General features: G+C 45.2%; 1 protein-coding gene across 4 annotated transcripts; it reads left to right on the top strand.

Moving 5' to 3' along the window:
- The first annotated feature begins 255 nt into the window (after positions 1 to 255).
- RGS19 (regulator of G protein signaling 19) lies at positions 256 to 27,571 on the top strand. Of its 4 annotated transcripts, XM_036752840.1 has the most exons (8): positions 309 to 551; positions 11,716 to 11,879; positions 17,266 to 17,317; positions 22,320 to 22,421; positions 22,626 to 22,747; positions 24,198 to 24,272; positions 24,521 to 24,755; positions 25,290 to 27,552. In XM_036752840.1, exons 4-8 carry the CDS (start codon positions 22,392 to 22,394, stop codon positions 25,476 to 25,478), a joined length of 651 nt encoding a protein of 216 aa, XP_036608735.1. In that variant the 5' UTR covers positions 309 to 551; positions 11,716 to 11,879; positions 17,266 to 17,317; positions 22,320 to 22,391; the 3' UTR covers positions 25,479 to 27,552. The 4 variants fall into 4 exon arrangements, with proteins under 4 accessions (XP_036608733.1, XP_036608736.1, XP_036608735.1 ...); XM_036752838.1 differs by lacking the exon at positions 17,266 to 17,317 and having other exon boundaries at positions 256 to 551; positions 25,290 to 27,571; XM_036752839.1 differs by lacking the exon at positions 17,266 to 17,317 and having other exon boundaries at positions 11,721 to 11,879.
- Positions 27,572 to 27,653: the final 82 nt, after the last annotated feature.

The raw sequence follows: 27,653 nt of genomic DNA on the forward strand, positions 1-27,653 counted from the left end.
TCTTAGCCCAGTGAGACGAGCCCGAGCGTTATCCCGAGCCCCTCCAGGCCTGGGGGAGGGCGGGTGAGAATGAGAAACTCCGGGGCTACCGTCCCCAGGAGGCCTGCAAAGTGAGTCCTAGGGCGGGGGCCGGGACGGGGGCGGAGGCGGGGGCGGGGGCGGGCGGGGGCCCCCAGTGGTAAGGAAGTCTCGGCTCCGTCGCTTTTGGGAAGTCACTGGTGGCAGCCCTGGCGCCTGCGCAGTGAGCCCCCCAGCCCCCTCCTCCCAGCCCCGGGGGCGACTCCGGAGCCTTCTGTCCGCGCCGCTGGGAGCCCGGGATCCCGAGATCCTGAGACTCCGAGACTGAAAGACTCTAAGGTAACCCTGAGAGATCTTGCGACACGTACCCCGAGAGCACACGGACCCTGAGACGCTGAGAGACAACGCAGGCACCCCCAGACAGAGATACTAAGGGAGACACAAGAGACCCTGAGACACAGGGACCCTGAAGAAAGACTGAGAGACCCCTGAACGGGAAAAGAGCGCAGGCCGAGGCTGTGGACTCCCCGATGGTGAGTGCAGATCTGCCTATCCGTGCTCATGCCCCGCGTGTGTTTGTTGGCGGGTGGGGGGGTGGGGAGGGGGAGTCTGCAAGAAGAGTAACGGTGGGGGTCTGCAGGGCCGAGGGGGAGGAGTCCTGTGGGGGTCGCAGGGAAAGAAAGAGAGGCCTGTGGGAGTGTCTGTAGAAGGATGGGAAGTGGGGGGGGGGGTCTGCACTGGGCGGGGAGGGCCCAGTGGGAGTCTGGAGAGGAAAGGGGAAGATCTTGGGCAAGGCGGAGGGGGCTGCTGCAGGGAAAAGGGAAGGATTCTGTGAGGGTCTGCGCGGGACGGGAGGGGGCATAGTAGAGAGGGGACAACGGGGAAGGGAAGGGCAGGGCGTTGCTACATACTGGTCACAGGTTCCCTTTTCTGCGGTTGGGTCGGAAGTGATTGCACAAAAGGGGTGCAGTGAGGCCCCAGGTTTCCGGGCTTCCCATGTCCGCAGCCCACTACCTCCAGCCTCTACCTGTGGGACAGGAGGACAAGATTCCTCCCCATCCCCGAAGCAGGGGTTCAGAACCTCCAGGAGACCAGGCTCTACTTCGTTTCCACCAAGTTGGTGTGGGGGGTGTCCGGGGCACCAATAATTCACCATCTCCGGGGAGTAAATGTCAGCTTCATGTCCAAGGTGGAAGAGTTAAGGGTCTACCCCATCCACTCCCTACTGTAAAGACATGGTGCCCTTCCCCATTGGCAGGAAGTGTTGGCTTCCTCTAGACTGCACTCAGTGCCTACAGCTTGAGTGCCTTTATGGCCTGAGCTGACAGGCTGGATCCCCACTTCCAGGGAAGCCCCAGGGGTTCTTTGCAGAACTGCTCTGTTCTTTAAGCTTCTCTCCTCCTCAATCACCTTAATTATGCTGGACTGTATTTCTGCTTTGATGTGGATCACATCTTTGCCCCATCCCCCAACGGGGGATGCTTGGGGAAGGGGTAGAAGGGGGAGGGGGTAGAAAGAGTATTCCCTTGATCTGTTCCTAGCCTGTTCGGTTCAATCCACATAAGAGGCAGCATGGTGTAATGAAAAGCATGTTGGATATGGAATCAAGAGGATGTGTGCTCAAATTTGCCTCTGCTTACCTCCTACCTGGGTATTCCTGGGCCAGTCACATTGGGCCCTCATTGGACCTCATTTTCCTCTTCTGTAAAATGGAGTCTGTGGATTAGATGATTTCTAATGTCCCTTACAGTTTAAATCTACCAGCGCACAAGAAAGCATTTATTAAGTGCCCCTTAAGTGCCAAGTCTTGTCCCTTCCCTCAAGAAGCTTACTGTTCTATTGGGAGTTATGACATATGCCCCTTATTGTTTATATAAAATAGATAAATACAGGATATTGGGGAGGGAGGCACTATCTGCTGAGGGAAGATCAAGAGGAGGGGCCCTTGAGCCAAGGCCCGAAGGAAACTAGATTCTAAGAGGCAGAGATGAGAAGGAAACATACACATTCCAAGCATGGGACACAGCCTGTGCAAAGGAGATGGGATATGGTATGGGAAAAAGAGCAAGATTTCTAATGGAACTAGACCATAAAGGGGAGCAGTGTATCATAAGCCTGGTAAGGTAGACAGGAGACAGGTTGTTGAAGGACTTTAGATGCCAGACAGGAGTTTGATTTTATTTTAGAGGCAATAGGGAACCACTAGTGCTTCTTGAGCTGAGGAGTGATACAGTCAGACCTTCGGTCTAGGAATATCTTTTATTAGCTCTGTGGGAGTGGCTCAGAGAAGAAAGAGATGAGAGACAAGACATCAAGTAGGAGGTGGTTGCAGTAATTTAGTTAAGAAGCAATGAAAGTTCTGAAATAGGGTAGTGGCCACGTTAGTGAAGAGAAAGGAAGGGATGAGAGAGAAGTTGAGGAGGTAGAATCACAAGATTTGGCAACTGATCCAATATATGGGGTGAGAGAAAGTGAAGAATGGAGGCCAAGTTGCAAACCTAGGTGACTTGAAGGGTGGTGGTGCCCTCAATTGAAATAGGGAAGTTGAGAAGAGAGAGAGAGAAATATCCTACAGGGACCCACAGGTCCCCACAAGACAAATTCTGTACAGGACAAACTTCCCCTTGACTCTAGTGTGGGCTGAATGAGGGTGGAAGGCCTTTGGGGAGAGCTGCCTAAGGAAAACGACACAGCCCTCCTCGCTTCGAGCCCTCACTCTCAAAACATAGTTTAAGCTTAGGTGCTAAAGGGATACAATAAAGCAGAGATCGAGTTGGGTTATGTGGATTACCAAAAGCCCTCTGAGGGGAGAGCTAGGATAAGATCTGTGTCCTGTACAGTAGACATATCTCAGGGTCCTTCAGGAGGGGGCAGCTATTGTATAGGGAAGGAGCTCAAGGGCAGTTGAGGACAGTATCAGACAGTCACAGCCAACCCAAGTGTCCTAGGGGCAGCCGGAACTCAGTTTCCAGAGCCCAGTGGGGGACAGTCCTCCCAGGCCTGTCACATTTTACGATTTTGTTTGGACATCGTTGACTCTAGGAATTTTCTTTTTCCTTGTTTGGAGCCAAAACCTCCCCTGGTATGAGAGTAATTCTCTGGGGAGATTTTCCCATCCTGATTTGCCAGGACCTTTTGGTCAGGCCAGAAGGGTTAATGCAGGGACCTTGAATGATCTGATCAGTACTTTTACCAGGGACACTTTGTGGTCAGGTTGATTGTGTTATATCATTAGACTAGTACTGTTACCCAGTGGAGCAGTGATTTTACCCAGGGAGCCCTTGTGGTCAGGTTGATGGTATATAATTGTGATCCCAATCATGCTGCTGATGTCACTCAGAGAACCCTCCTGTGGGAGAGCAGGCTCTCTCTCCCCATCCACATCCACCTCAGACCTGGGATGGAGGATGCCTCTGTCCCTGCTGCAGCTTTCAGAGCCAGGCCCTCCTTGGGGTTTCAGCCAGGAGCCTCCACTGCTCCACTTTGTGGGAGAAACACTGAGCAAAGCATAGAGGGAACAGACAAAAAATCTGTCCTTGGATCCTCACCACTATCAGAGCCCATCTGCAGAAGGTCAGACTGTTTAATACAACATCCAGGATTTCAGGTCATTCCTTGCATTTGAAAAGAAACTGCATTATGTACAGTTATAAGATGGAAGACTCATGGTCAGATACTAATACCTATGAAAAGATTTTGGGATTTTTGTGAACTGCATAGTCAATATAATCAAGTCAACCATGGGACATGTTAACCCAAAAAGCTGTGAGCTTAAGCACCATGGATAAAGGAGGCGATAGTCATATTCTCTTCTGTAGTCAGATTACCACTTGAGTATTATATGTTCAGTTCCAAGTGCCACATTTAGAAAGGTCAAAGATGAATTTGATGGGGTGCAGAGAGTATCCAGGGTAGCAAAACTAGAGACCAGCCATACAAGGCTATTGGAAGGAAATGATGCGTAACTTGGAGAAGACTGGGGGCTACAGGGATGTGAGAAGGGAATGATAGCTGTCTTCAATATTCGAAGAGCTATCAGAAGAAAAAGAAAAGCTTCTTATTGATTAGAGCTGTTTCAAAGGTAGAAGGGGCTGCTTCAGGAGGTCGTGTGTTTCCTTTTCCAGGTCTTCAGCAAGGAGGCTAGATGCCAAGGATGCTGCCTGTCAAGGACGTTATAGAGGGGATTTCTGTTCGATCGCATATTGGCCAAGATTGTTTTCTGAGTTCCGTCCAGTCCGTGGATTCTTGATTCCTCAAGGAAAGATCGATTGGGGTCCTGTCAGCCTCTGATAGAGAATGCTCCAGGAGCCTAGAGTAGCCTGATTAAGGGCAGTCAGTTGGCTAAACTCCCCCTCCCCATGGAGCCATTGGTTCCAGAGGTTGGGTCAATAACCAATGACACCACCTCTAGTGGATAATAATTTTCCTAACCAGGCTCAGGTTGTGACAGAGATCTTAGGGCATATTCTCTCCCTTCACAATTTAGAGGTACTTTTAGAATTGTTGGGGCCCAAAAGTTTAAATCCAGGCCCCACCCCCCATCCTGTGGGCTCAGGAAGAGCTAAACTTAGCCATCAGCCCAGCCAGGGCCTGAGTTGATTTGAGCAAAAAGTTGGAGTGATTTGCTACCCAAGAACAAGTAAGGCCTTCCCAGGCAAGGAGAGATACCTTAGAATTAGCTGTGTCTCAGTATAGAAAACTGATTTGGCTTTAAGATCAATTCAGTTCAGTCAGCCAGACATTTACTGACATGGCACTTAAGATAGAACTAATAAGACCCAGGTTCTGCTTCAGTAAGTTCATAACCTGTGGGGGTGAAAGAAAAACAGACCTAGACCCTCTCCTCTGGAAGTTTGGAGAAGGAGGGAGACTCAGGCTTTGCCCTCAGGAAGCATTTAACCAACTGAAGGATTATAGAGGAGCAGACCCGATCCTAGGATGCTCACGTTTAGGGGAAAAAACAAGAAGAAACAAGAGCTTGGTGTTTCCTTTAGGGAACTCACAGTCTAAGGAGGAACACCCTGAGCCCCAAAATCCAGGAGCACATCAGCTGGGGGTTATAGATAAGAAAATACCCAATCCCTGCCTTCGGGAGGTCACAGTCTAGGGTGATGGACAGGTCAACCTAGACCCTAAACTCCATGATCCTGGAGGTCCCATCCTAGGAGGAGACAAGAGGATAAGACTCAGACTATGTGCATGGAGAACTTATAGGCCCCCGGCCTCCAGAAAAGAATACATAGACACAACTATGTGCGGAGGTGAACGTGGATGATATCCCAGTTCTGTGAAATCAGAGAATAGAGAGACTAGTTGTGACAACTGGGAAGTCTTCATGGAGAAGGTGGCATTTGGAAAGATTGTGTGATAAACCAAAAGCATGCTGGACTTGAAGTCAGAGAGCCTCTGTCGCCAGTTTTGTGATCATAGAAAGTCACTCTGAGTGATAGTCTCAAAACGGAAGCAATGATACCTGAAGCACCAACCTTACTTGAAGTACAAATGAGAAAATGCAGGTGAAGGGCTTTGTGAACCTTAAAATTAGCTAGCTATTATTGCTGAGTTAGGCAGCTAGGTGGTGTAGTGGATAGAGCTGGAGTCAGGACAACCTGTGTTCTAATCTGCCCTTGGACACTTACTAGGTATGTGACCTTGGGCAGTCACTTAACCCTATTTGCCTCAGTTTTCCATCTGTAAAATGAGCTGGAGAAGGAAATTACAAACACTCCAGCATCTTTGCCAAGAAAACCCCAGATAGGATGAAGAGTCAGACACTATTCAAATGACTAAACACATTGTTGAATTGGGTCTAGAAGGATGGTTAGGGATTTTAGTAAGTGAAAACATAGGCAGGCATAGGATAGCATGAACAAAAGTGTATGAGGGAATTGAGGACATGTCTGGATCATATGGAGCATAGACTATGGGAAGGCAGTAGCATGAGATAAGACTAGAAGGCTCAGTTGAGGCCTGACAGGAGAGCGCCTTGAATGGCGGGTTAAGAAATTTGCACTTTATTCTGCAGGCGCTGAGGGCAATTCAGGGCTGTGATTCAGAATCAAGAGACCTATGTTCACATCTGCCCTTGTCTCCTACTACTTTGTATGACCTTGGACAGTCACTTTATTTGTATATCTGAGGGTCTCTGTATTGTCAACTCTAAAATGAAGGAGTTGGATGATGATTCCTAAAAGGTCGCTTGAAGCTCAAACACCTAAGAGTTCCCTCAGCAGGAATGTGATTGATAGCCATTCCCCATGCTTGGAATGCTCTCCATTCCTCATCCCTGTCCCTTGACTTCAAGTCCCAACTAAATCCAACCTTCAACAAGAAACCTTTCTGCATATAGCTTGTTTGTACATAATTGTTTACTTATCGTCTATTCCCATTAGATTGTGAGGTTTTTGAAGGCAAGGACTGTCTTTTGCCTGTCTCTGTATCCTTAGCATCTAACACAGTGCCTGGCACATAGTAGGGCATTTTTAAATGCTTACTGACCAATTGAGGAGAAAATATGGCAGGAAGACTTGTTGGGGAACAAAGGTAAAGAAGGCCTGAATTAGGATGATGCAGTGGGAATGGAGAGTAGAGAAATGATCCAAGAGAGACTGAGATAGATAATTAAGAAGATTGGCCACTGATTAGATGTAGGAGAAGGCAAGGGGTAGGGGAATTGGGGGGGGAGATCAGAGACTCCAAGGTAACTGAAGTTGATGGGCACCATTGACAGAGACAGGAAGAAGGAATTGGTTTGGAAAATAGATAATAAGCTTAGTTTTGAAATCGTGAGGTTTGAGATGCCAGCAGGATACCAGATAGAAGGCATTTAGAACCAAAGAAAGGGAGTTGAAGAGCAAGTCAGAGATGAGAAGGAGGTTTATGGAGTTAGCCCATGGAATGAGAGGGATACATGAAGGGGTTAATTGAATGGAGAGTGGGTCTGGGAAGGAAAGAGAACATCATGAACAGGACAAGAAACCAGGTGAAGATGAGGAGAGGGAAACAAAACATATCAGAGAAAGAAAAGGAGAAAGGAAGATAATGAATAGGGACAGGGAGAAGTGGAGGAATGGTGAGCAGAGCTAGTGAGAGACAGATGGGGGACATTGGGCTGTAGCACCATGGCTGGCACAGAATATTCATACATCTGGCCCCATCACTTCCTAGGGCTACAGTATATATATATATATATATATAATATATATATATATATAATATATATATATATAGTATATATAATAGATATATATATATATAGATATATAATATATACATATATATATACCTATATAATATATTATATATTATATATATATATATACATTATATATATATATGTCTCATGGTGGGCAGCCAAACACTTGGGCTCAGCCCTGCCCCCACTTCAAATCAACAGCATTTATCAAATCCTTCATATGTCACAGGCTCTGTGCTAGAGACCAGGGATACAGAGACAAAAGTAAACAGCCTGCTGCCTCAAGAAGCTTATATTGACAGTGGTATGGCAAATAAATGCAAAAATAATTTGGGGAGGAATGGGAAAACCCTCTTATGGAAGGGTTAGGAGCTGGGCTTTGAAGGGAGCTACCATGCCAAGGAAGAAGGGGGGCATTCCAGGCAAGGGGGACAGGTTATGCAAAGGCACATGAGGCAGGAGATGGAATGTCTTGCACGGTGAACAGTGAAGAAGGTAGTTGACCAAAATAATTAAAATGTATGAGGGGGAGAAATGTATAATCAGTCTGGGACGACAGTCTGGAACCAAATTATTAAAGTAAGGGCTTTAAATGCCAAAGAGAGAAGTCTGCATTTTATCCTGAAAAATAACAAGGAGCCACTGAAGCTTATTGAGGAGGGTAGTAATGTGGTGAAACATACTTTTAAGAATATGAAAATAAATGTATATGTAGAGCCTATGTCAGATTTTATGCTGTCTTGGGGAGCAGGAGGAGAGGGAGGGGGAGAAAAATTAAACGTATGGAATGAATATTGAAAACTAAAAATAAATACTTAACCTATTTTTTAAAAAAAGAATATCAAAATGGCAGCTCTGTGAAGGGTATATTGGAAAGAAGGAAAACTGGAGGGAGGGAAACTAGTTAGGGAGCTATTTCAAGAGTCCAAGAGAGGTGATGCTGAATCAGTGCGGTTGTGGGGTAAGTGGAGAAAAGGACTCTAAAGAACGAGGAAGTCAGCAGGAGGTAAATCTGGGTACCTGATCTGTACTAGGGGGATAGACCAGAATTGCCCAGAACACTGTCTGTCCTCCAGAGAACTCAATCTTGTACCTCGACCATCCACTCTAGAGGGAGTTGACTTCATTCCCTGAGCCAGGTACCCCAGCAATGAGGCAATGAGGACACTGGCAGGAGGCATACTTGGGCTCCAATATCTCTATGTTCCTGACATTTCTGATATTTCCCCCAATCTCTGTCCCTCGATAGGATTCAGGACACCAGGACCTAAGTATCCTACATTGAGATATTCTTTCATTGTTAATATTCAGACAACTCTGAGGACTCACATTGGCCTGCCTCACTTTGCCCATCAGCTGGAGCCCCAGACTTGCTATTCCCATGTGGGATACCATATCAACTACCTTTCAGAGCAACATATCAGGGCAAACATTTGTTTTATGGCTCTATTTCACTAGCAAGATACAAAATCCCAGACAATTACTGCTGGGATGTGACTGCAGGTCTCCCCAGCCCTTTTGAGTCTCTCTCGGAGCCTTGCTGAAAACTCAGGTATCTGGGTAAAACAGAAGCTAGAGTCACAAAGGGAGCTATGGCCACACCCAAGTCTAGCCCCATGAAAATTTCCCTCCAGGGCTCCAGTTGACTGGGTCATCTTAGATTTGCCTGCCCCAGAGCATCCGGGTGATCCCCTACTGACGAGCCTCTGAATTCACTTGTTCACCCATTTTTGGTTGTGTTATGGATCATCGGGGCAACTAGGTGGCACAGGGGATAGAGTGGGAGTCAGGAAGACTCCTCTTCCTCAATTCAAATCCAGCCTCAGATGCTTACTAGCTGTGTGACACTGGGCAAGTCACTTAACCCTATTTGCCTCAGTTTCCTCATCTATAAAATGACGTGAAGAGAGAAATGGCAAACCACTTCAGTGTCTTTGCCAAGAAAACCCGAAATAGGGCTCACAAAGAGTCAGACACAACTGAAAAATGACTCAACAACAGCTGGTTAATCCATGCTAGTGTTGACCCAGGCTGGCCTCTTTTCACTACCCAGAATTAAAACTTGGGTTGCCCATGGACCCCACAGGTGGCTTGTGCCTTGCCGGCAGATTGACCTGGAAAGTGAAGAGATCTTCTGTCTGAGCTATTTGTCCCCTTCTCAGGCCCCTATTCTTCGAGGATGAGGGGAGCTCATAATAGAAGGAAAGGTGGGAAGATAAAGTCAAAGCAGGCACGTGGCCCAGATTATGCAAACTAGGAGCCCAGGGAGGGGAGATTTCAGGGCTGAGCCCGGCTAGGAATCACTGTGGAGGAGCCTTAAAAAGAAACCATAGCTCAACCCGGATGCCCCAGCTCCCTGGGCCCCTCCCCTAACCTAGCAAGTCCCCGCCCCCGCATAGGATGTCTCTAGCTCCACTAGCAGGGGGTAACTGGTGAAGAAACAGGGATCCTGGTAAGGATGGGCAAACAGAGGACTTTGGGAGGGGGTGGTCAGGGGCCAGTCAAGGGAAGGAGAGAGGCCATCAGGGTCTGGGAGCCCAACACAGGCCTACCTAAGGGAGAAGGCCTGAGCCCTAGGGATGGAAAGAAAGTCATTTCATCCATCCCCTTGACTACTCTTTTCAAAACCCCTAAGGGAAAAGCTCTTGTGGTCTAGCCTCCCCCATCTCATAGAAAGAATGCCTGACCAGGGTTTGTCCTCATGCATAATTCTACATTACAACCCATCTCACTTTCTTAGGTTCAATCCTTTGAGGATAGTAGATGGTCGGCAACTTCCTGGGACTGTTGAGAAACAGTGAACTAAAAGCAGCTGGGCCCCACTCCTTCCTTCTCTCCACACTCCACCCCTACCCCAGCCTCTGAAAACTAGAGGCAGAAGGGCCAGAATGAGAACAGGAGGGAATATGTTTGGCGACCCCATTCCCCGGCCCCTTCTATCATGACCCCACTCTCCTTTGGCTTCCTTAGGGCTAATATGACCCCCCCCCCAGCTTTCCCTCCCCAAAATAGGATCTAGGAGGGGCTGAGAGAGCAGGAAACGTGGAAGAGGAACAACCCTCTCTTCCGGGTTTCCGGCAGAGAAATGACTGAGCAAACCCATGGGGAGGGCGGAGATATAGTCCCAGAAGCTCTAGAGAGATCTCAGGCTGATGGGGGGGGAGGGGTGGCAGCATAAAGTACACTTTATAATCTATATTTATCAAATAATAACCTTGATATATCAATTGAGGGGCACGTCAGATCGGAGAATCATCTGGGTGAATCTGGGAAGTCTCCTTGAGGGAGGTGACCTCTCACCATAAAGAGATCCAAAGCATCCCATTCTCAGGTTAGAGTTATAACTGGCCCTCTTGAGTAAAGTATATCCACCTGAACACCCAGGAGCTATGAGGGGACCAGTCACCAAGCCAAAAGAAATTCCATAGAGATTCAGAAAGGAATGGGATTTGGTCAGAGGTGGGGAACAAGGTACAAGGGAACAAACAGATTTTTGGGTCCCCTCTCCCCAGGGCTCCAAGCTGACACTATCTGGAAGGTGACAAAAAGGGCCTAGGGTGAGATATTGCTAACCTGAGGGTGGAAGAGGGAAGAGAAGGAGAGGGAGGCTTAGGGACTCAGCATCCTGTGTAAAAAACTGACCCAGAAGTCAAAGGTATGCAGAAAAAGACTAAGTCAGCAAAACTACTCACTATTATTTGTACGCTTTCAGTAACCATGAGCTTACCACCTCTCAAGGCAGCCAGTTCCATTTTTGGACAGACCTCATTGTCAACAAGTGCTTCATTATATTAACCTGAATCCTGCCTCCCTATAATGTCTATTTAATGCACCTAAGTTCTGACCAAGTAGCACAGATTTAATTCAGCTACTTAGAAGACAGCTATCATGTTAAATCTTCACCTCTCAAAGCAAAACACTCCCACTTCCTTCAGTCATTCCTTATCTGGCCTTGTCTCTAGTCTTCTTATCTTCCTAATCAATCTAATTCAGATGCAGTCCACCTTGCTAATGTCTCTCTTTCTCAAATGTGGTACCCAGAATTAATCTAATTAATTAATTAATTTAATTCTAAATGTGGCCTGACCAAAGCAAAGTACTATCAGACTGTCATTTGCCTCATTCTGAACCAGTACTGGTTGGCTAGCATGTTACTTTTGATTCATGTTGATCTTGCAATCCACTAAAGCCCCCAGATCCTTTTCATTTGGTCTGTTGTTGGTCCACACTGCCCCTAATCTGTGTTTGCACAGTTGATTTTTTTCAACCCAAATTGAAAAGTTTACAAGTATAAACCCAAGTTTACATTTGTTTATATTAAATCTTGCCTTGTTAGATTCAATCCATTTCTCTAATCTGTTGGGATCTTTTTGGATCAAGATTCTGTAACATCAATCCATTAATCCCCACTTGGGGAGGGGGAGGCAAAAAGGGGGGAGTTTTAATGTATCTTATCTAATTGAACCATTATCAGATCCTCATCTCTCACTCTTGTCTACAAGAATAGGATGAAGGACTTCATCAAATGTCTTGCTGAAATCCAAACATAATATGGCATTCTTCTGACCTACCAGCCCAATAACCCTATCAAAAAGGTCTGTCTGGCAAAACGTGTCCTGGATGAAAATAGCAAAGAGTGGCAGTGGTGCAGCAGGACAAGATACAGGTAAATGTCCCAATTTTGAGAACGTTTAAGATTTTTCATTGATAAGCCTATGAACTTGAGTTTTAGTCTTGGCAGAATTCTAGAAAAGATGACCAAAGGAATTTTCTTTTTTTTAATCTTTAGAAAAGGAAAGAGTGAGACACTAGGAAGATGCCCATTTCTTATCCAGCCATATCACTGACACCTTTCAGTCTTTGGAGGAACTCAGCAATCATATCCATAAGTCCTTTTGTACCCTAAGATGGCATTCATCTTGATCTGACAAGTTGAACTCAGAGAGAGCAGATTGGTACTCTCCTCCTATTTCTACACTTCCATATCAGTTCCCTAAGTCATCATTTTCTTCATGATCTGAAGAATTGTTCTCATTGTCAGAGAAAACAGAAGCAAAATAGGAATTATCACAGAATTTGAGAGTTGGAAAGTACCTCAGCTACCAGTTAGTCCAGCCCATACCCAAAAGGAATCCCCACTAGAACATTCCTGACAAGTCCCAGCATAATCTTCTAGCCTTTACTTGAAGATCCCCATGAAGGGGAAAACCTCCTCCTGAGGAGGCCCAGTCTATTTCTGGTACCTTTCACCAGTAGGATGGTTTTTTCTGATATCAAACCTAAATTTGCCTCTTTGCCATTTCCATCCATTACTCCTGGTTCTGCTTTTTGGGGCCAAACAGAACACTACTGATCCCTCTTATATATGACAGCCCTCAAGTACCTGGACACATATCATACTTCTACCTTTTCTCTTCTCAAAACTAAACATCCCCAATTCCTTCAACCTATCTTTGTGTGGGGAGCTATGTGGCACGATGGATAGAGTACTGGGCTTAGAATCAGGAAGACTCATCTTCATGAATTCCTCAGACACTTACTAGCTGTGTGATCCTGGGCAAGTCATTTAACCCTATTTGCCTCAGTTTCCTCATCTGTAAAATGAGCTGGAGAAGGAAATAGCAAACCACTCCAGCATCTTTGCCAAGAAAATCCCAAAAGGGGTCATGAAGAGTCAAGCATAACTGAAATGACTCAACAGCAACATCTTCATGTGACATGGACTTGATGCCTTTCACTATTTTGGCTACCCTCCTCTGGATGCCCTCCATCTTATCAGTGGCCTGCATAGATTAGGGCACCATACTGAACACAAAACTCCAGAAATGATCTGACCAGGGTGGAAGATAGAGTTGAGCAGCTCTGTTTTTGTCTCTGTCATTCATTATCATAGACCCATCCACCCTAAGTGTTTTCTTGTATCTTTTCTTGCCCCCAGCTTAGCTTTTTAAAAGATGCTCTTCTTGTTGAGTCTGGCATCCATTGCCAGCATCAGTTGACCTGTTCTAGATTTTGGATTCCTGCCACTCTTCTTAACAGGACCATGCCACTGTTTGTGTTCGTCTGCAGTCCCTTGCCCTTGCTTCAATCTTATAAACATGTCTTAAGAATCTAAGTTGTTCAGTGATCTCTCTGTACATCCACATCAGTCTTTTAATTTTTAAATGCTTTATTGATACCTTTTTTTATTGACCTCAAAGTCATTTCCCACCACTGCTCGGATTAAACCCTCCCTTGTGACAAAGAAAAACATTCAATAAAAATACCCAATATCCAGACCTTGACTGACAAAGTATAAAATATCTGTACTCACAGAATCCCACCTCTCTGCCGTGATAGAAGCATGTTTCACTACCTCTTCTCTAAGACCTTTATTGTTGTTATTTTTTTTGTTACTGTTACTCAAAGTTTAACTTCCTCTTGGTTTTTTTCACTCACATTGTAGTCATTGTGTAAATTGTTCTCTTGGTTCTGCTTATTTGCTGTGTATCATTTCATGTGGATTTTCCCATGTTTCTCTGAATTCCTCATATTTGGTATTTCTTACTTCACAATACTATTCATTCACGTGTCATAATTTTTCAGCCATTTTCCAATCTATCTTTATAAATGCCCCCCTTTACTTTCTCATTGTAATAATGTGTTTATGTTCTCAGAATTTGTCCCAAAGATATCTGATCCATTTTGGACCAACTTCCCTTATCTATCCTTTCCTTGAACCTTTGAAGTCTGCTTTCCCAAAAGCTTGGTTGTTCATCAGATTGGATCAAGCTTTACTTTCTATCAATTATTAACTCTTAAGATGAACTGACTGTGTCTCCTCCCCAAGTTCCTGTGCATCAGTCATTTCAGTCATGTTCAACTCTTCATGACCCCATTTGGGGTTTTCTTGGCAAAAATACTAGAGTGGTTTGGTATTTCTTTCTCCAGCTCATTTTACAGATGAGGAAACTGAGGCAAATATGGTTAAGTGACTTGCCCGGGTCACACAGCTAGTAAGTGTCTGAGGCCAGGTTTGAATTCAGGAAGATGAGTCTTCCTGACTCCAGGCCTAGTGCTCTATCCATTATAACACCTTCCTGCCCCTTCTTGTGCATTAATAACTAGTTAAAAAAAAACTTCTCTTTGTTTCTTGCCTTCTGAAAGATGAAATTATCAGCAAGAGAAGTTAAGAGTTTATCTCCTCTGCTTTTAGCAGAGAGCTCCAACAGTGGTGTATTCTCAACAGATTCCCATCTACTCAAACATTCAACTAACATGTTTGCATCTTCTGGCTTTAACTGTAATGTGCATCTCCCCCAAGGTTACCACATCACTTGTAATTTTATACTGGAGGCTACTTTTTCTGCTCACCCTAACTGATTGACAAGGCCAGGGAGAGAGTTGAGCATTCACCTTGCTTTCTAGTGTTGCTTTCAGCTCATTCTTCTTCCATCTTTTTGAGGTCTATATAATCCATCTTTACCGCCTTCTCTTCATTTTGCTGTCATCTGTTGGCCTTCAGATCACTTCCCCAACTTTCTCAGTTAATCTAATATCAAGGTTTGGTCCTCCTCCCCTTCACATATTCATACTGATAACCCTGGGCATGCATTGGACAGAACCCTATGTTGGCACACCTGATCCACAGTCTTTGCATGCCTCTCTTCATCACCCCTACAACAACCTGACTTCTTGCCTCCTTAATGGCAATGAACTTTGTCATCCTACTTCTTACGTACATTAGACCTTCACTATCTATCAAAAATGTAACAGAACCTATCCTTCCACTTCTCCAATTCATTAAACCAGCTCTTTGCCTTCACTGTGACTTCCAGTACCCTTATTCATCCTCATCTCTCAGTCCATTACCCCCAAAATGGTTTCATTTCAATGTTTTACCAACTATTATCAAATTAGTACTATCAAAAGAGATATTTATAAGGTGCCTAGCACAGTACCAGGCACTATATAAATAATTATTCCCTTCCTTCCCCTCTTACTCTAGAATACCTTGTTCCCCTGACTTTCTATTATTGTAGCTCTGTGAATTCTCAGCCCTGAGTAATCCTTACCATCCAATTGTTCAGACTTAGGTCTAGGCTGAACTTGGAAGGAGAAACAGATGCACTATTTTGCTATCTTGCAGTAATGGATTTTACATCAGATGACTAGGCCAGGAGAAGAAAATGGCCAAGGATGTTGGGGAAAGATCTCAAATCTTACTTGGAAATATGGTTGTAGGGATGGGGGATAACTCCCCAGACATAGATTCATAGAATCATAGGATTTAGAGCTAAAAAAGGATATTAGAAATTATCTAGTAGAATTTCCCTCATTTTACAGATGAGAAAACCAAACCCCAGAGTGAGGTCAAGTGACTTGAATAGAAAGTCCCACAGTAAGCAGCAAAGGCAGTATCCCAACCCAGGTCTTCCAAATCCCCATCCAGTGATCTTTCCACTCCAGCATGCTGTTCTCTCTGCCAAAAGCAATATTCTTGACATGCCTTAATGATAATTTCATACTTCAGAATGTGGAAGAAAAGAAGTAGAACTGCTATTCTGGACTAAATTCTGACCAATAAGGAAGAACTAGTTGCTAGAATTTAAAAAAAAAATGACATGAACCTTGGGAGAAAGTAATTCTTCATAGACAAGGAGAGAAAACTTGGGAATAGTCTAATTGCAACCTAAATTAGTCACTTAGCTCTGTTTGCCTCAGTTTTCTTATCTGTAATATGAGCTGGAGAAGGAAATGGCAGACACCTCCAGTATCTTTGCCAAGAAGACTCCAAACGGGGTTACAAAGAGCCAGACAACAAGTGAACAGCAACCACCCTAAATTTGGGAAGAATGAACTTCAAGGATTTTAGGGAAAGAATAAGTAGGCTCCCGTGATACTCAGGGGGTAGAAAGCTCTCAAGAATGCAGTTCTGAAGATACAATTTCAGTAAGGAAGAAAAGGGGAAGCTGTCTAGGAACACTAAAGTGGATACATAGAAAGTTCACTGACCAAGATTTTTTAATCTTGCTATAAGCAAGGGCAAGTAAGTGAGAATGAATACAGAAAGAGTGATGTCACCCTGTAAAAAGAGTTTCAGGATTGCTAAAATTCAGAATGCGTTCAGGCTGATAATGAATGCTAAGAACAATCAAAAGACTATATCCTAGGGGACTGAATGAATTTCCAGGTGTGATTGCTGAATCTTTGTCAATGATCTTTCAAAACCCACAGAAAATTAGAGTGTCACTCTAGGATTAGGAATAGACAAATGTCACCATTTACAAAATAAGAAAGAGGGTAAATTCTTCTAATAAGCCTTAAACCGTGGCTTCAATTTGCGGCAAAATTCTAAGAGAGAGAATATTGAACACCAAGTGTCAAAATAGCTTCATTGGAAACAAGCCATGGTTGATGAACCTCATTTCCTCTTTTGACAGAGGATAGTCCATGGGAATGCCATAGAAATATAAGATGCCTAGATTTCAACAAGGCATTTGAGAAAGACTTGTGGACAAGATAGAGAATTATAGGCTAGATAATACAGTTAGGTAAATTTAGAACTGATTGATTAGCCAAACCTGAAGAAAAGTTAGCTCTTATTTGAGGTCAGTTGGAGAGTCCCAAGTATCTCGTCCTTGTCACTGTGCTGTTCAGTATTTTTATCATTGATTTGCATGAAGACATAGATAACATCTGCAGTTGATGTGAGCCTTGAGCTTTGAGTCAAGATTCAAAGAAAATTAGCTAGAAAGATAGGCTAAATCAAATCAGAAAATGTAATTGCAACAATGTAAAGTCCTACATTGGGGTTAAAAAAAATCAACTGCATGATTACAGGATATGAGAAGTGTGTCTAGACAACAGCTTTGTGGGAAAAAATCTGAGGGTTTTAGTTGACCTCAAGCTTAATAGAAGTTAAGAGAATGAGGCAGCCAAAAAAGTAGATGCAATCTCAGGCTACAGTGAGAGGCCAATATCAAGAGTTAAGTTTCTTGGAAATGGAAGAGACTTCCAGTTCAGAGAATTCAAAGATTATCTAGACCTAACCCTGAATATTTTTTTGTCAGAGAACAGAGGCTCAGAGAGACCTTGCCTACGGTGTCTCAGATAATAAATAAGGTAGGATTCAAACTCATGCCTTCTGATGCTAAATCCTATCCCACGTGGCTAGATCGGTGCTGTCCTAGTCAGACCACATTTGGATTATGGTGTTCAGAACTTGGTACCACACTTGTGAAAGAACATCTACAAACAGGAACCCATCCAAAGGAAGGTGACCAGGATGGTGAAGGAAATGGAGATCATTAGGTACAAGGATTGGTTGAAGGAATTAGGGGTGTTTTGCCTGAAGAAAAGAAGCCTTGTGGAGATATGACAGCCATTTTGAAGTATTTCAATAGGCATCATCTGGAACATATGTCTTAGAAATGTTCATTTGGCAGCTGTGTGGAGGATGGTTTGGAAAGAGGAAGAAACAGGAAGCAGAAAAGCCAATTAGGAAGCTATTTCAAATAGTCCAGACAAGGGTAACAAATGGGAAATAGAGAAGAGACAAATGTGAAAGATTTTGTGGAGGTAGTGCCAACTAATTGAATGGGGGCTATGGAGGGGAGGAGAAAAAGAAGAATAAACCTGGATGACTAGAATATGATAGAAATTAGAAAGTTTGAAAGAGGGGTGGATTTAGGAGAGGATAATGAGCTCCATTTTGGACACATTAATTTCCTATGAGCTATCCAGGTAAGGATAGCCAGCAGAGAGTTGGTGATGCAAGACAGCACATAGGGAATTAGGGATGGCTGTATAGATTCGGGGGTAGTCTATGTAGAAATTATCATTGAACCCATAAAAGGTTTGTCAGGGACGTTGTCTTGGGTTTTCCTGTTCTGGTATGGGCTGAACTGGATGGCCTCTGAGGTCCCTTCCATGTCTGAGATTCAGTGATTTCTCCAATACAGCTGCTGAGAATTACTTAAGAAAATCCCCAAATTCAGCTGACTTCTCCCATCACAAATTTGTTATATAAACTCAGCTGGGCCTAACTTTACCTGTTGTTTATCTCATTCCCCATAATGTCTGGTGCAAACTTTTTCTTCTCTCCTTTCCCTTCCCCCAAATTCTATCCTTCCTCCTATACATAGAACAGAAGACCCTAGCCTCCTGCATCACTGAGAAGATTAAGGCCATCTGCTATGAACTCCCTCATTCTCCTCCATTCCTTAAAACTCCTCAGCATCACCACCCATTCCACATCCCCCACAGCTTTCAGAAGGCAGTATTCTTGTTTATCTTGCTTTCTTAGTCAGACCCCCTCATTCTTGCATCTTCAGTCTCCCCCTTTCCAGTGGCCCTTTTCCATTTGCCTCCAAACATGTTCAGGTCTCCCCAGTCCTTAAAAAACTTTCCAGTGACCCTTCTCCCCTGTCTAGCTACCATGTCCTCCCCTTACTGCTAAATTTCTTTAAAAAAAAAACTTGACACTTTTATTTTCTCATTACACATTCTCTCCTCAACCCCTTGCAACTTCTGTCTTACACACACACACACACACACACACACACACACACATTCAACAAAAGATATTCTTTCCAATGTTACTGATGACCTTTGAATCACCAAAACCAATGATCTTTTTTTTAGTCTACTACTCCTTTGCCTCTCAATGTCAACAAACATTTATTAAGTGCCTACTATTTGCCAGGCACTATGCAAAGTGCTGGGGATACAAATATGAAAAAAAGAAAGATAGACCCTGCTTTCAAAGAGCTTACAGTCTAATTGGAGCAAACAACATTTAAAAAGGAAGCTAAAAAGTGGGTGGGGGGAAGGAGAAGGGACCCGACTGGGGCAGTGGCGAGGGAGCAGGGTAGGATGGTGGGGAAGTTAGTCAGAGATGAACCAAAATAGTGCAGCCAGATGAGAAATATGGAGAAAGACGAAATCTCCCTTTGCAGATCTCATTACTGTTCATTCACTACTGCCTTGGTTTCAAAGATGCCTCATCATCCTGCTTCTCCTACTTCTCTAACCCCTCCTCCTGCATCTCTTTCACTAGTGGGCTGACCTACCCTACCCATGGAAGGCCTTCTATCCTCCTCCCTCCTCCCTCCTTCCTCATCCTTTAAAGCCCCACTCAAATGCCACCTCCTCCATGAAGCTTTTCCCTAATGCCCGATGGTCAGTAATAACCTTTCACCTCAAATCTCATATAACACTGTTTTACAACTCTCCAATGCATCTATCATGTATGATTGTGTATGTTTGTGCCATGTTGCCCTCCTACATTTAAGTTTCATGAGGGTAGGGACACTGTCTTCTCTAAGCTTTGTCCATCACCCACCACCACCACTCCTTCCAGTACCCAACATGGTACTGTGCACACAGTAGAGCTTAATCAATTCTTAACCCCTTTTGAATTAATTGTCTAAATGGTTGAAATCCCCCATTAGAGCTCTATACTGCCTCCATGTCTTCAGGTCCTCTGTCAGAAACTCACCGTCTGCATCATACAGCTGGCCTAGTAGCTTGTAGTATCATACACACTGTATCACCGGCTTCTTCCTCCTTTGACCAGCACACAGGTGTTCCCCACCAGGCTTCCTCCCCGCAGACACATGCATTCCCACATAGGATCCCACATTTTTGAATTACCAAGCTACTGACCCTTCCCTCTTTCCTAGTCTGATCCTCTTGAATAAAATGTAACCTTTCATAGCCATATTCTGATCATTGAGCTGCAAACCACCAAGTCTAAAATCCTACAGAGCAAGTCAGCCGAAAAGAAAAGCTCTCACTGATCCCGCTGTCATCATCTCTAGTTCATTATGTTTATTTTACATATTTTTTATGTGTGTTTTATTGCTGTTGCTTTTGATGTTGTCAAATTACCCGTCCTTTCTTCCTGTGTTACACTTGCAGGTCAAGTGGCATTTATGGTACATAGGGCAGTGAGGTGGTGCAGTGGATAGTGTACTGGGCCCAGAGTCAGGAAGACCCAAGTTCAAATCCAGCCTCAGATACGTACTAACTGTGTGACCTTGGACAAGTCACCTAACATGTTTGTTTCAACTTCCCCAAATATAAAGTGGGATAATAATGCCTGTCTCCCCCACTGCCCCCACCCCCAGGGTTACTGAATGGATCACATGAGATAATATTTGTAAAGTGCCTAGATTATTATTTATTATTATTAGCTGCCTTGGTAAATAATATGAACAGCTTTTTCACCTCCCTCTCTAGTTTAAATTTAAAGCCCTCCTGAACAGATCTGCAAGAAATTATGTAGTTTACCAGTCCTCTTTAGATATTCTCCATTCCTGGCCACCATTCTTACCTTTAATCTGCATCCATGATGAAAACATTGCCCCTAACTATTGCCCAGAACCCCATAATCCCAAGTGGTGCTTTAAAGGGTCCTTCTGTCAGTATCATTTATCTCTACACAAATCACCAAAAGTGAATAGTGGTCATCAAGTCTGAATAGCTTCAGGAAAGTTCATAAGAACCAGGTTCACATACTGTGTTACCTTCAGAAGTAGTGTAACCTCAAAACCTCAGTGTTCTTACCTATAAATGAGGAGATTCAGTAAAATGATCTCTTAAGGTCCCTTCCAAGTTTGATGGTCTATAAGTCATAACACCTCTCAGTTATTTATATCAGGCTGACCTGTGGCCACCTTGACAGCCCTCAGGAAGGAGTCACTAGCTATTAAGACTCCTCTCTTCTCCCTATGGCCAGTACTGGTTGGCCCCCTTTCCTGGAAGCACCTCTTATATGTCCTTATCACCATTCAGTGGAGCACTGCTTCACCTTCTATGGGAAAAGCTTCCTGCCATGGTCCTTCTTCCCATCCTTCTCTGTCACATTCTTTTATCCTTTTGACACTGATTAAGGTTGCCTCTTGCCTCTCTCTGGCTTCTTTTTGCTCTTCCCCTGAAGAGTTTCTTCGATCCTTTTATTCTTTATGATAACTGAAGAGTAGACAGACAGGCATTGCTCCAGCCTTCTCACCTGTTGTAATGAGACTAGCTCACATTTTATCCATAACAACACTCCCTTTGTTCTCCTTACCTGCTGAAACTGAGATACCATGTTCCAGTGTGGCTTTTGCTGCTGACTCTTCCTGACAGCCTCAGGCTTGAGGGGGTTGAGGGGAAAGAGGAATTGTGGGAAGGAATTCTGAGCAAAATTTTTTTCCTAGATTTTTTTAGATGTTTCCCACCTTTTTCTGGGGCATTTCAGCTTTTTCTGATACCTAGTGCTAGTCAGGTGCCTCTGATTTACAATTAGCAGATTTTAGTCAACACCCCCCCCCCCGCCAATTGCAGTGATTGTCCTCAGTTGTCTGAGGAGCTCTCCTGAAAAATAATAGTTGACTTTTATAGCTGAGCATTTCACATATGTTATCTCCTGATCCACACGATACTCACTGTGATGTAGGCATTCTAACTTCCAGCTACTTCTCATCTATTCCTTTCTCTTCTCTCCTTTCACTACTAATCATACATCAGTTGCTTTCTATTTGCATCTTGCCTTTTCACCATGTCATAGCTTCTAGAGAAAGGAAAATGGGAGAGCGGGCACTGAGAGGACATCGGGGACCCCACCTAAGCACTGTTTGTCATTCAAAGCTCAAGAGCCTGAGCTGAGTAACCAGAAGTCACTTCTAAAGAACAGTCATAAGGAGGGAGAGAGAAGGGAAGGGTTATGTGGTCCCTTCCTTCTTCCACAAGACCAATCCTGGGTCAGGTGTGGTCCACTCTGAATTATTCAGATCCGTGAAGGAGGGAATGATAGGATAACCAAAACAGCAGAGCCCAGAGTGCCTTCTCCTTATCTCTGGGAAGCCAGGCCGATCACATTCTTGGCTGGGTGGCCCAGGCTAGGATTGAGAGTTTGCTGTAATAAAGGAGAAGTAGTGGCCCGCTTTGCAAATCCAGGCCAGGCTCTCCTTTCATTATAACATGTCCATTTTCCCTGTAAGGAAAAGGAATAGAAGCTGAAGGGGGAAATTCTGTGCTTGGGGGAGAGGTAGAGGTCCTTATTCCAAGAGGGTTCCTCTGCAAAGGAGAGTTCAGTAAGGAAGGTCAATACTAAGCCCATTTCTCTACTTTTCCCCAGGACGTCTAAGCAAAGAGTGCGGGCGTTGGGGCCCAAAGTGGAAGGAGCACTAGGGACAAATACAGCCCATTCATGCCGACAGCTGATGAGGCTGGGAAGCAGGTGAGAGAACAACACCTTGACCTCAATTTGCCCTTTCAGGGAAGTGGTTACAACATACCCTTGGGATGCAGAGAATAAGGAGAAAGTGGGAAAGATGAGCTGCCCAGTCTGAGAAAATCCATACATTGGGAAGGATCAACCCTGGGATTGGGGGGAACCACACACTGGGGCAGGGCCCCAGGCCTCCTTACTCTTGTTTTTCAGCATACAGGGCCTGAGGAGGCAGACAGGCCCCCATCTATGTCCCGAAATGACCCAGCCCCTTTGGCTCCTTCCCGGCCCAATGCCTGCTGCTTCTGCTGGTGCTGCTGCTGCAGCTGTTCATGGTATGTGTTTGTGTACATAAATGTGTGCATCTACACGTGTGTGCATGCATCTGCATGTGTGCATATGTGTGTGTGTGTGCGCGTACGCGCTGCATGTGTGGTGGCCTTAACAAATGAATATCTAGAATGGGGTTGTTCTGCCATCCTGACACCAGCACCTCCCAGGCAGGTACCCTCCAACATCCATGAGGCCACGGCTTTAATGGTTGTTAGTCATTACGATCACACTCACAGGTAGCCATCCCTCTTCCTTTGGGTAGAACAGCCTCTAACACTTCACCCCTGGCCTGACAACCACAACAATAATCTCGAGATGGACCCCAGCTCACTCACCCTTCAGATCTCCTGACTGATAGCACAGCAGGAAAGCAAATAAGCCAATGCAGTAGTTAAAACACACTTCATTAGCATTTGACCTTAGGAATCTGTAAGTGGCAGCCATCCAGCTCCTTCTTGAACCACTTCGTCCCTCTTGCCACCATACCTGGCCATGATAGGAGTTGGGGGAGACAAAGAAGAAATAGACCCTATCCTCACCCTTGGTAAACTGATAGTCCTGAGAAAACAGGAAGAACAGATTGGGGACCTGTCCTTGGGCCAATCTTGAGGAAACAGATGAGGAGTGGCAACTGTCAGCATCATTAGGGGACAATCAATGAAGACCAGGATCTTGCAGATTTAAAGGAAAGAGTAAGACATGACCAAGTGCTACATCATGTGGTCTAGTCTATGGATTTGAAGTCCATCACTACCATTTACTAGCTGTGTGATCTTGGGCAAGTCATCTTCTTTCTTCGGTTAATATTTTTTTATCCATCTCTAAAATGAGAGTTTAGGCCTAGATGATCTCCCAAACCCCTTCCAGACCTGAGATTCTATAACGCCATGTTATATAGCTACTTCAAAATACCAAGGAAAGAAAAGATCATTGGGCTAGATAAGTTGGGGAAGTTTTCTTAGAGAAAATGGGATTCTCACTCGGTGCCTGAAACCTGGTCTTGTTCCTGGGGAAGGAGAAGGCTAAGGAAGAAGGGGTTAGCCATGCCAAGGCCAGATGAAGGAATCAAAGCCTACTGATGGCAGAGGCAGAAAGGCATGCTTTCTCCTTCCCTGGAACCCCAAGTTCTAGGGAAATCCTATGGAAGTGGGGCCTCAGTCTTGGGTTCCGGAACTTCCCCCTTCCTGCTTGGAGTATTTATTTACAGAAGATATGAAGAGGTGAGGATGTATGAGCCTAGGTTGAGGGCCCGAAAGTGTGAACATATGTGCAACATGTCTTGAGTGTGTCTATGTATAACTAAGAACATGCTCCTATATATATAAGCATGTGTCTGAATCCACATGCTTATATCGGGACATGTGCTTTTTCGTGAGTAGGGGTATAGGGGTGGGTGAGTGTAACCGTATCAGTGTGCTGAGTGCTGGTACTACCTTTCGATCTCACTGTTAGGAATGAAGATCGGCAGCGGGCTTGGAAGACCTCTAGAGAGACCAGACTGGAGACCATTCCCAACTGTGAAACTTGGTAATTCCCTCCCATTACATGCCCACAATCATGGAGGAAGCTCTCTCCCCTGGGGGACTTCACAGTAGGGTTAGCAAGTTTCAGCAGTCAGGAAGCTTGACTTTGGCTCTGAGGGGAATTTCAGAATTTTCCAAGCAAAATAGCTTTGGAGAATGAGGGGAGTGGAGAAGGCTGGTGATGGGAGAATAAAGGTCAGATGATACCCTCACAAATGTCTATCTCCTCCATATGGACTTACACATTTGCAGCACCAAGCCTAGCCAAGAGGAGGTCCAGAGCTGGGCAAAGTCTTTTGACAAGTTAATGAAGAATCCTGCTGGCCGCAATGTGTTCCGGGAGTTCCTTCGTACAGAATACAGTGAGGAGAACATGCTCTTCTGGCTGGCCTGTGAGGAGCTCAAGGGAGAAGGCAACAAGCAAGCCATCGATGAGAAGGCTCGGCTTATCTACGAGGACTATATTTCCATCCTCTCTCCCAAAGAGGTGCGGCCTAGGGCCCCCAGAGCCCTCAATAACTTCAGTATCCCCCTCTCCTCCCCAACCTAGCTACCCTCTTTACCTAGTCCTTGTATTCCTCTGTCTCATCCCCACAGTCACCAAGCCCATCCCCAACTCCAGGACAGGGTTAACCCTTCTTGGGCCAAGATCATCACTAATGCTTGGCATTGTGTTTACCCCAAAGAGGGACTGGGGTGATGGGATGGATGGTGCCATCATCTGGCAGATGCTTCGCCAATGTTGCCTGTTCCCTGGGAGGCAAGTGTTGGTCTGACTAGTCCAAAATTAATCTCCCCATTTTGCTAGTGTGGAGTCAGCTGGAGGGTGGCAGGGGGAAATCTAGAAAGGCCAGTAAGGTTGAATCCCTAGAAGGGGCAATACTGCCTAGCCCCAGGGAGGGAAGGGGAGGAGAGGGGGCCACCAGTGTTGTGGCCTCTGGGGAAGGTAAGCCCCAACCCCCATTACTGGTAAACCTCAGGGTACCGGGAGTGCATGCTCACCTATAATCCTCATACTCAGGTGAGCCTGGACTCCAGGGTACGAGAGGTCATCAACAAAAAGATGCAAGAGCCATCATCCCATACATTTGATGATGCCCAGCTCCAGATCTACACCCTCATGCATAGGGACTCCTACCCTCGCTTCCTGAACTCAGCCTTCTACAAAGCCCTGCTTCTCAGCACCTCGAGATCCTCCTCTGAGTCTTAGGGCAGCCTTCCCTCCCCATGGAAGGGATGAGGGCAGCCTAGACTCTTAGCTCTACAACACCTAGAGGGACGAGATCTGGCCACTTTGGAAAATGGGACCAAAGGGGCAGTTATGCCTGTGCCCCCACTCTTAGAGAAACCTCAAGCTTTTCCACACAGAATTGTCCTCTGTCCCTTAAGGTTACTGCCCACTACCTGTACTACAGTGTTGGACCAAGTTATCTTCACAACCTCAGGCCTGACTTCTCGTTAATAATAACAGCTCCCATTTCTATAGCACTTTATGGTTTACAAAAGTGCTGTCCTCACAACAACCCTGGGAGGTAGGTATTGCAAGTATTTTCCCCACTTTACAATTCAGGAAACTGAGGCTTTCGAAGAAGTTACATGACTTGGCCCGGGTTACATGGTTAATTAGTGGCAGAGCAGAGACTCGAACTCAGGTCTTCTGACTCCAAGTCCAGTGCTCTTTCCACAACACCACAATGCCTCTTTTACTACTGAACCCCCTCACAGGGACCCCCAGGGCTCTCAGGGCAGAATGGGGCAGTGGAGGGTGTTATAGGGCAGGAGGACAGCCCTAACCAGCAGAATCTGCTGCTTTTCTTTTTAAATGGTCACTTTATGCTCCCTCCTCTAGTCCTGTCTTCTGGCCAACAGCCTCCCCCCAGGAAGGGAAGGTTTAGTATTATTTTTTTTAGTCTCTGTATAAAGAAGTGTCAAGTTTACATTGCCCTTGCTGAGGCCAGCACCATGCTGATAGTGACACTGAACTCGGGGATGTAGAGGGTTGAAGTCCTAAAGGCCTCCCTCTCTTTAGCCTCCCCCCACCCATCTCCATGTTTAAGTGTAGTTTAAAAAATTAAGACAAGGACCAAGCCCCTAATACTACCCAACACCCACTTCTGTCCCTAGAGCAGCAGGATTCTGGTAGGAAGTAGGTAAGACAGACATGTACTCAAGCTAAGGTTGTGTCTTCCCCCAGAGAAAGGTCCCCAGGACAGTACCCCCACCACACCTCAGTTTCCTAGTGGTAATTTCTTGTGGCTTTGAGATCCTGCCATGCCCAAGTGACAGAAACTATCTATCCCCATTCCCTGCTCCCTCCCATCTGTCCTCTTTAAAGCCCTGGATAAAAAAAGGAGAGAGCCCTGGGGAGGCAGAGAAAAATTGCTAAGGAGAAAGGGGGAGGAGGAAGAATGATCCTGTAATAGAGGCTCTGCCCAAGCCCTGAGCTGAGAAGTCTTTCTTTCTCATGCTGGTCAGCAGGGACTGGGTAGTTCTAACTAACCATTTTTGGGTAAATGCTTTGGCACTCCCTCCCCCACCCCCACAGTAGCCTCCAGTCAGGCTCCCTGTTTTCCCACCCCTACCCCCACCCTCCTCTTCTCTGTGGCCCTGGACTCCCTTCCCCCACTTCTTTACTGCACATGGGTAGTGTCTCACACCTGGCTTACAAGGGGAGGGCTAGAAGCCAGCCAGGCTCTTGTCCACTTTATTCCCCCTTCCAATCCAAGCCAGCCTAGAGTCCTGTGCCAAATTCTAAGAGGCCATCAGAAAGAAATCCAACCCTTGAGCCAGATGAACCCAGGCCTCTGAAGATACCTCCCTGGAGCTCTGAGCCTGATCCTCGTAGACCCTGATAACTTTGCTTGGGGAAACAACTTGAGCAGACTTTTTATGGTGGAGGTAGGGTAAGGAAAGAGACCACAGGGCCATTAATTTATAAATGAATATACAGCTCCCTACCCTTCTCAGACTTGCACGGGAAGAAAAATCTTTAATGAGGAATATATTCTCTGTATGGATATATTTTTGTAAGGTAAAAACCATTTGCTCAAACTCAGGCTGTCTCTAGCAACACTCCCAACTCTCCACCCCTGTGCCAGCCATTTCAGGAAGAAACCACTGATCCCCTAATCGAGCCCTAGAAAATTATTGGTCTCTCAAGTATGTTTTGTATTTTCATATCATTTCTAAGTCTGCCAGGCTGTGAAAACAATAGTCTTTCCTGTATGTTTTAGGGGGGAAACCATGGTTTTAATATTTATCGCCCCCAAATCTAGGATGTTCTTTTTATTGAAAATATTTTTTAAACAAAAACAAAAATAGCTTCTCTTTCTTTCCCCTTTGCTGGATTTACAGGGGTGGGAATGGGAGGCACAGTAGGGGGTGA

This window comes from Trichosurus vulpecula, chromosome 3, assembly GCF_011100635.1.
Source record: "Trichosurus vulpecula isolate mTriVul1 chromosome 3, mTriVul1.pri, whole genome shotgun sequence".
Lineage (NCBI taxonomy): Eukaryota > Metazoa > Chordata > Mammalia > Diprotodontia > Phalangeridae > Trichosurus > Trichosurus vulpecula.

Coding starts and splice junctions, on each gene's coding strand:
- RGS19 (XM_036752838.1), top strand. CDS start 22,392: ATGCCGACAGCTGATGAGGCTGGGAAGCAG. Junction 22,748..24,197: donor TGCTGCTGCAGCTGTTCATG/GTATGTGTTTGT, acceptor TCTCACTGTTAG/GAATGAAGATCGGCAGCGGG. Junction 24,273..24,520: donor ATTCCCAACTGTGAAACTTG/GTAATTCCCTCC, acceptor ACACATTTGCAG/CACCAAGCCTAGCCAAGAGG.